General features: G+C 39.2%; 1 protein-coding gene across 1 annotated transcript; it reads right to left on the bottom strand.

Moving 5' to 3' along the window:
- Window positions 1-1,064: 1,064 nt before the first annotated feature.
- LOC18014835 (protein BUD31 homolog 1) lies at window positions 1,065-2,661 on the bottom strand. Its single transcript, XM_024154298.1, has 4 exons — window positions 2,607-2,661; window positions 2,278-2,377; window positions 1,997-2,184; window positions 1,065-1,398 (listed from the first exon to the last, which is right to left on the bottom strand). The coding sequence occupies exons 2-4, from the start codon at window positions 2,369-2,371 to the stop codon at window positions 1,243-1,245; spliced, it is 438 nt and encodes a 145-aa protein (XP_024010066.1). The 5' UTR covers window positions 2,372-2,377; window positions 2,607-2,661; the 3' UTR covers window positions 1,065-1,242.
- Between the last annotated feature and the right edge of the window lie 5,278 nt (window positions 2,662-7,939).

The following is a 7,939-nucleotide window of genomic DNA, read 5'->3' on the forward strand; positions in this document are numbered from 1 at the left end:
AGTTGCAATGAGGTTTATACTCATCGTTCCAATTGCTAAAGCAATTTGAAAAAGTTGCTATGTTGAAAGCACTGTTTAATGACTCTGAGGACCAAAATTGGATTTTCTTCTAGCCTTGGCTCTTTAGTTGCAATCATTGTCCTTTGTTTTAGTGAAGCTGGTAATCATCTGTTTTAGTGTTTATGTGTGTTTGTGTTTTGTGTTGATGTATGTTCGTGTCACCTTAACCATGATCGTTCTCGATCTCTTTTCTTGAGATATAAGGTTGTGTCCAAAAATTGGCATTACGGGTTTCAATAAAACCTGGTAAAGTGGTGCTTGATAATTTTTTGTTTTCTCCTTTCTTGGGCACTATACAAAGTACAAGCATGTGCTTCGCATTTTGAGAAAAAGCACCCAATAATTTATTCATTCTTCTTCCTTTATTGATTTACTTTACTTTGATTGCTCAAAAATATCTCTTCTTTGATCGGCATAAATATGAATAAGAAAGATGTTGAGAAGTTTCTTGACGGTATGTATGTGAGCGAGAAGGGCAACACCGAAGAGGAATGGGTCTTTTGAAATATGCTGTATGTCTATGATTATCGCGTAGTTCCAGTGTCATCCTTTTTGTTATCCTAAAATCTACATAATAAGATTGTGATGAAGCAGTTTTAGACATGTAAAAGCTGCGTTTTTAGCATCAACAATAAGACTTCGAATGGTTATCATGAGTAGCTGAGCAAATGAAACATAACAAAACAAAACTAACAACCATCTTCAACTTTTTTTTACTGGAAGCTATTTTGGTTCTCCCAAAAATACATAAACTATTAACTATTTTTTTTTTAATACTCAAACTATTAATCAATTCCTCTTCAATACTTATAATGTTATATTTAGTATAGTTTACAAATTTATATTATACAGTATAGTTTTCCCCTTCTCTATTTATCAAAATTGATTTGTTTATCAGAGAAACAGAATTTATAATTTATATTAAAAAACAGATATTTTTTCTTCTTTTGTCCACGAACCCCTCTCTCTCTCTCCCTCTCCAAATGAAGAAATTCTGTGTCAGATGAATTTATGTTCTTCCTTCAGTTAAACCAGAAATTTCTACATACATCTCAATGTATAATAAAGGAGAGAGATTCGATGTTGACAAGTAAAAGAGGCTTCTTCGTTACACGTACAATAAACTCAAACTGTTTTTAAAATCGATCCAAGCAGTGAGCGATTGTGAAGAAAGCTATGAGATTAATCGCCACTCGCGCATCCTTGACAACCGCAGTGAACGCATTCAACCGCTTTCTCTTCACGCAGGTTCTTGGGAACACGACATACACATGTTGTTCCATAGTTGTGATCTCTTGGCTGTATGCAGCGCAAGCAGCATAAACGTTCATATCCTGACTGCAATTCCACAAAACAGAAGAGTTTATACAGAGTTAGTAACAAATAGATATATCTGACAAACAAACACAAATTCACAAAAGTAAAATACTAGATCAATCTATCCGGATAATGGAACCTACACACATATATTATCCATCTGAACTGCAAGCAAGGACTTTGTTAATATGAGATTCAAGAGAAACAATCATCAACATGTTTGGGGGAGTGTTCAGGATTTGGCAAAGCTTGGTTGAATTTGGTCTATAACTAATAAAATCAAAACAAAGTGGCAGTTTCAACAAACAGAAGATTAACATCTCACTTTTTTCTTGTTCCAGACATTTTGTTTCCCTACCAAACAAAACAACGCAATCTCAGTTCTAACACCCATCTTTTAGTAAGATCATACCAAGCAAGCGCAATTTTACATATTTTCAGAGAAACAGCTGCAAAACCCATTGTCCTATGAACTAATTCAGCACAATTTTACGAATCCTCAGCTCAATGTCCTATGCAAAACTACTATTAGAAACTCCAAATCACTACAATTTGGCCTCAAACCACTAGCTACAAGACAATAATAAAGTCTAACCGAGAATGAAATAAAAAACGTTACCTTTTTCCATTTAGCAATCAGGTTACGATCTGCATAGCCTTGATCCAAGCAGAACTCATAAAGCTCTTTAGATATTTCTTCCCTTCGGTAGTAAAGGTCATATACATATCTACTCCTCTGATGAGAGACTTTGAAGATTGGCCATAAGGTTTCACACTTTCTCTTGCCATCATGTGAATCCATCTCAGCTGCACAATGAGCACAAACAAAAGGTTAAAGAAACAAACTTTAGGGATCTGAAGATTTGATATCATAACAAAAAACAAGATCGAGAAACTAACCTTCTCTCATCTGGGCATCTAGCTCTCGAAGAGTAGGCTCGATCAACTCCCACCCTTCTGGGTACTTGACTCGGTTCGTCTTAACCTTTGGCATATTCTTCTACAGACAAGAAAAGGAACAAGTTAGAGACTTTAATGGATTCTTTAAAGACACCCTTAGCATTCGAAAGCTGGGCCAGTTCCCTGATTTAGGGTTTATACCGAACTTAAAAAAAAAAAGAGGAAAATTTACATTTTTTTGTTAAAAGGAAATTTACATATACAAACGATTACACCAGAGGGATGCGAAATCGCGATTGATCTAAGATGAAAAAGTCGAAGAAGCTTACCTGAGAGAAATTAAGCGACGACAAGATAAGCGAGTTTTGAGGGAGAGAGGGATCGGAGCTCAGGTGGAGAACGAAGAACAAGGTTTAACTAGCGTTTTCACTTGGGCCGGAATAAACACCAAAAGCCCAAAATTGACCCAAGAATTAAAACTTTTAATCCGAGCTATATACCAAACCGGTCATTCTACATTTTCAATTTGTGATCTGAAGCTATATACCAAACCGGTCCTTTTACATTTTTAATTTGTGATTTGAAACTATATACCAAACAGGTCTTTCTAAATTTTCAATTTGTGAAGCTATATACCAAACCAGTCCTTCTATATTTTCAATTTGTGAAGTTTATATACCAAACAAGTCCTTCTATATTTTCAATTTGTAAAGTTATATACCAAACCGGTTATCCTACATTTTCCATTTGTGATATACTTCTCCATTTTAAATTTGTGATCTGAAACTATATACTAAACCGGTTCTTCTATATTTTTAATTTGTGATCTGAAGCTATATACCAAACCGGTTCTTCTACATTTTCAATTTGGGAAGTTATATACCAAACCAGTCCTACATTTTCAATTTGTGATGCTATATACCAAATCGGTTGTCCTACATTTTCAGTTTGTGATATGCTTCTACATTTTTAATTTGTGATATGAAGAAATCTACTAAACCGGTCTTTCTACATTTTCCAATTTGTGATATGAAGCAATATACCAAACCGGTCCTTGGTACATTTTCAATTTGTGATCTGAACCGGCCGTTCTTCTCTTCCCCCGCCTTTTCTGAAAGGAAGAAGAAAAGTAGGTTCCTTTCAATTTAAGGGTTTCGACAGATAAAAAAAAAGTTTCGATTTTTCTCTTTTTGTTTATACTAGAAGTAATCAAGTATGGGGTCTGTTTCAGAGTGAAAAGCTAATGATGATGGAAGATTGTGAAGCGAAATCTCTTATAAAAACAATGGCTTTGAAAACGTCTAGTACAAAGCCATTAATTGAGACAAAACCTAAAGCCATATATAAACTCCGAGAACGTTGTGTCCGTTTGCTTAAGGATCACTCTTGGACTCTTCTTACTGAACTCATAGACAAAGCCTGGTTCCGACCGATTCCGCCCAAAAATTTGCAAGATTTCGGATGAGAAGTGTTTGGTGTTGTTCGATTCACCACCTGACATCATTCAGATGGAGAGAAAGCATTTGAGGCCACACCTTTACTGGTTCAATGAGAAATGGTGGGTATTACCAAGAGGACTTTTGAAAATCAAGAGTCGTAACTCAGGAATTAACACAGAATACAATACAGGGATTTTCTCTTCACGAAAATATATTATTAATAAATCTGTTTGTAATTACAAGTATACAGAACCCGATTCACAGCAACCTCAAGACACCCCTTGATTTGCTACTCTAACCTTTCCATGTTCTTGAATCTATACGTGATTCAAGAACCTCTCATCCAAATCCCTTAGCACTCTACCTCACAAATTCTTACAAGAAATTTGCTCACCATTTTGCTAAGAATTCTCTCAGTTGTGTTAAAAACCCTACAAGACTTTAACACACCTATTTATATTCAATAGGACTTTGTGGCTAACCCTAGCCGAGACTCTCCTTGTTGATTTATTCAAATCTTCAAGAAAATCTTCTATTTCCTTATCTTCTCATAAGATGAAGGAAACTCGACATATTCTCCGAAATTCCCTCAAGATACTCTAAGCTTCTCGTCCAAGTCAGCTTCTCGTCTCTTGAAGTGTCCAGCACGTTCTACAGTTCCAGCTCAGCTACAAGCTCACCTTCACGTGAGTAGATTGCTCCGCAAGTCTTCTCCATGTCACCCCTTGAGTTAACTCGACTGCTACACGTGCTGCTACAGCTTTGTTTACAGCTCTAATCTCCCGCTTTTTAGCATATGTGCCTCGTAAGTACCTGTTCATAAGATCGAAGACGCACAAACACAGCCAAACAACTACACAACCACAAACCATTCTGAAATGATTCTGATTACCCAAAAAGTTTCACCACAACGGAGTGCCAAGTCTTAAACATAAATCGCAATCGAGTTCAAGGAGAAAAAAAAAGTCACAAGTATTTAAATTTCTCTCCTTACTCCCCCAGAATCAACATAATTAAAAACCCCAACAAGAAAAAAACTTTCCCATAAGTCATGCATCCATCGATTTCAACTTTCTCCCCATGCTTGTGTGCACAGATGCTAAAAACAATTCGATAAGCACACATATGATCAAGTTCAAACAGGGTTTAATCAGACTTACTTGTGATTGCCTGATGCAGCATGGCCGTAATCACTCCCAGACTTTACAGGATTGAGGAGACATCTTCAAGTGCCGGAGCCTTTGGCACTCGATCTACCCCCAGATTCACTTCGAGGACTTTGCTAGTAGAAGATGATGGCTTGAATGCTGCCTTAGGAAAATGATGTGGTTCTGGAGCTTGAGGCGTTGAGGCTGATGGAGGCTTCTCCCAAGATTCTTTCTTCCGTTTCCCTTTGGCCTTTTTCTCTGTTGCTGCAGCCGCCTCCTTCTTGAGAAAGGTTTCACCACTTCGAGGGTCCTTCTTGTACTTAGTCGGAAAGATCCATATCTCTCCTTCTACGAGCTGTAGGATGAGCTGGCGTTGATGACTTTGCTGATTAGGCATGGAAACATCAGTCATCGTCGGTCTCCTTTGATCATCTTGCTCAGATCGAGCATTTTCCGGAAGATCATCAATCCAACATCCACTTTGACCCCATGAGCCAATTTGTAGACCAGCCTATCCCGATCCTCCGAGATATGATGCTTTTTTGTGGATGGCACCCAGTTGTAAAAAGCTATCACCATCAAGGCACCTATCTTGGGAGGAAAGTCTCTCGATGTTAGCTAAGCCCAGACTGCCTGATGCCCTTGTGACAGGTACCACAGTACCTCAGAGATTAGAACAAGATCAGCCTCCCCCTCTTCCTTTCTCTCTGACTCAGTTAGTGGCTCATGACGCAGGGTCTCATTGATTATGCCCGGTGAGATCCTAACATCCATTCCCCTGATCTTGACTACAAATACCTGAGTTGGATCACTTGGTGTTTCTGAAAGCAGTCCTGCGTATAACTCCCGCACCACCTTGCTCATGTAGGGTTCAAGATCCGTCACAGACCAGCGCATTCTGCTCTCCATTAGTACTTTATGGTACTCCCACTCATCCACATCGTCTACATCAACTATTCTTTCACACCAGATATAAAGATTGCAAACAAGTTGTACCTCTGTTCAGCTGAATATTCTTTCTTGGCCTGAGAATTGGTCTTCTTCTTTTTCTTACTTTTGCCTGGTGACTGAACCTTTTGCTGAGTAACTTTAGTACAGGATCCGGCTTGCTTCTTCGAGGACTGTGATGATTCAGCAGGAGCTTTTGGAGGTTCTGAGGCTGAGGCTGGCGATTCTTTTCGAGATCAGTTTGCCGGAGGAGGCACCACTATCGTTAGACTTCGCTTTCTTGTCTGTTTCTTGAATTACTCCTGGACTGAGATTTCTGCAGTGGATAATCAGTAGCCCCTTTCAGTTTCTCGAGCTTTCTTGTTGCTCAACTCTAACGTCTGCAGCGCTTTCGCGAATTTCCTCCAGTTCTGATTCCTTTGGATCGACCTGATCAGCACTCGTCGGCTCTGTTGGGTCTTCTGGATCTTGGGCCTTCTCTTGAATTTCAGTTTCTGATTCGTCGCCTGGTTTGACCGAGGATCCGCCATCTTTCTCGGCTATCGCAAACGACTCACAATCGCTTCCGGCGTCTCTGCGAGTTCCTTCTTCGTTTCCAACAGGTGGAACCATTGGACTTCCTTCATCAGCACTTGCCTCATCAACGATGTGAGGTCGTGAAGCATCTCTTGCTATATGTCTCATCTTAGACTTCGATATTTTTCCAATCACTCCTCTGTGTGTTCTAGTCACCATTTTATTGGCCGATCTAGATTGAGATGACTTGAATTAAATCGGAATGATTCTCTGCACCTAGGGTTTCACCTTGTTTCAATTCTGTGACCCTTCCTTTTCATTTGCCGCAAATATAGCAACTTCGATTTTCCCCTCCCTTTTGATTTTCCTTTTCTTTTCCTTCATGGGCTGCTGTTGAGCTTCTCTAGAATCAGCGTCATATGTTCATGGGCCATTCCCTATTCACTGTGACACCTCTTAACTCAAAGTTACGAAAATCAGTAGTACAATACTTAGAACATGATAATCATTGACACATTTAATCCGAAAAGAGCTTAGTGGCTCATCCACAAATAGCAATCCTTCACACATCACTAGTCAACTGGCTGTTGAAAACAATTGATTTACCAAGTTTTTACCTTATTTTTTTTTAGTTACCACACAAACTGACTCAGCACATGACTCACAATGTATACTCAGCTTTTCCTGATTATTAGTGTCTGGTCGAACTGAGTGCAGAGTCTAGCTGTCAAACTGTAATGTCTTTATCATGTCTTTAGCCAGTTTTCAACCGTTATTCACCAAGAGAAATTCACTGACACCTTGACATGTCTTTAACAGATTTGAATTTCTGCCTCAAAGATGCTGATTTGTGTGTAAGTAAATCTCATCACTTGATTTATCAAAGACTGATTTACACTCAGCCTGATCCAGTGTGTCTGGCTCTCTCAGTGAAATCTGTTCTGGCGCCCAGACATGACGACAAGGCAGGCAGCTCTTTTCCTCTGCACCATGATTCTCCAGGCTAAATCTGAACCTCATATACACCCTGAGTTAGTACCTGTGTCAGTTCTGCACATCTCACACACTTGTTAAATTCCACAAACACCAATCAAGTTTCTTAAGGTGACAAATCGATTAAAGTCTAAAGGTTTTGTGAATAAATCAGCCAGTTACAAATCAGTGACAATGTGATAAATTATTACCTGTTTCTCTTCCACTAACTCACAGATAAAGTGGTGCCTTATGTCAATGTGCTTGATTCTTGAGTGTTTCACAAGATTCTTTGAAATGCTTATCGTACTCTTGTTGTCACAGTAAACTAGAAGTGGCCTTGAGTCCATCCCATAGTCTGCGGACATCTGCCTCATCCATAGGAGTTGGCTGCAACAACTACCCATGACAATGTACTCTGCCTCAGCTGTGGAGAGGGACACCGATTTTTGCTTCTTGCTAAGCCATGACACAAGGTTGTTTCCAAGAAAGAAACATCCCCCACTAGTGCTTTTCCGATCATCTGCACTTCCTGCCCAATCCGCGTCATAGTATTCTACCAGGTTCTGATTCGACCATTTGGAGTACCAAATACTAAGATCCACCGTTCCCTTCACGTACTTGATGATTCTTTTCACT

The sequence above is a fragment of the Eutrema salsugineum genome, unplaced genomic scaffold (assembly GCF_000478725.1).
Source record: "Eutrema salsugineum unplaced genomic scaffold, Eutsalg1_0 scaffold_3, whole genome shotgun sequence".
Classification (NCBI taxonomy): domain Eukaryota; kingdom Viridiplantae; phylum Streptophyta; class Magnoliopsida; order Brassicales; family Brassicaceae; genus Eutrema; species Eutrema salsugineum.

Coding starts and splice junctions, on each gene's coding strand:
- LOC18014835 (XM_024154298.1), bottom strand. CDS start 2,371: ATGCCAAAGGTTAAGACGAACCGAGTCAAGTACCCAGAAGGGTGGGAG. Junction 2,185..2,277: donor AGATGCCCAGATGAGAGAAG/GTTAGTTTCTCG, acceptor CTCATTGTGCAG/CTGAGATGGATTCACATGAT. Junction 1,399..1,996: donor TGATTGCTAAATGGAAAAAG/GTAACGTTTTTT, acceptor GTGGAATTGCAG/TCAGGATATGAACGTTTATG.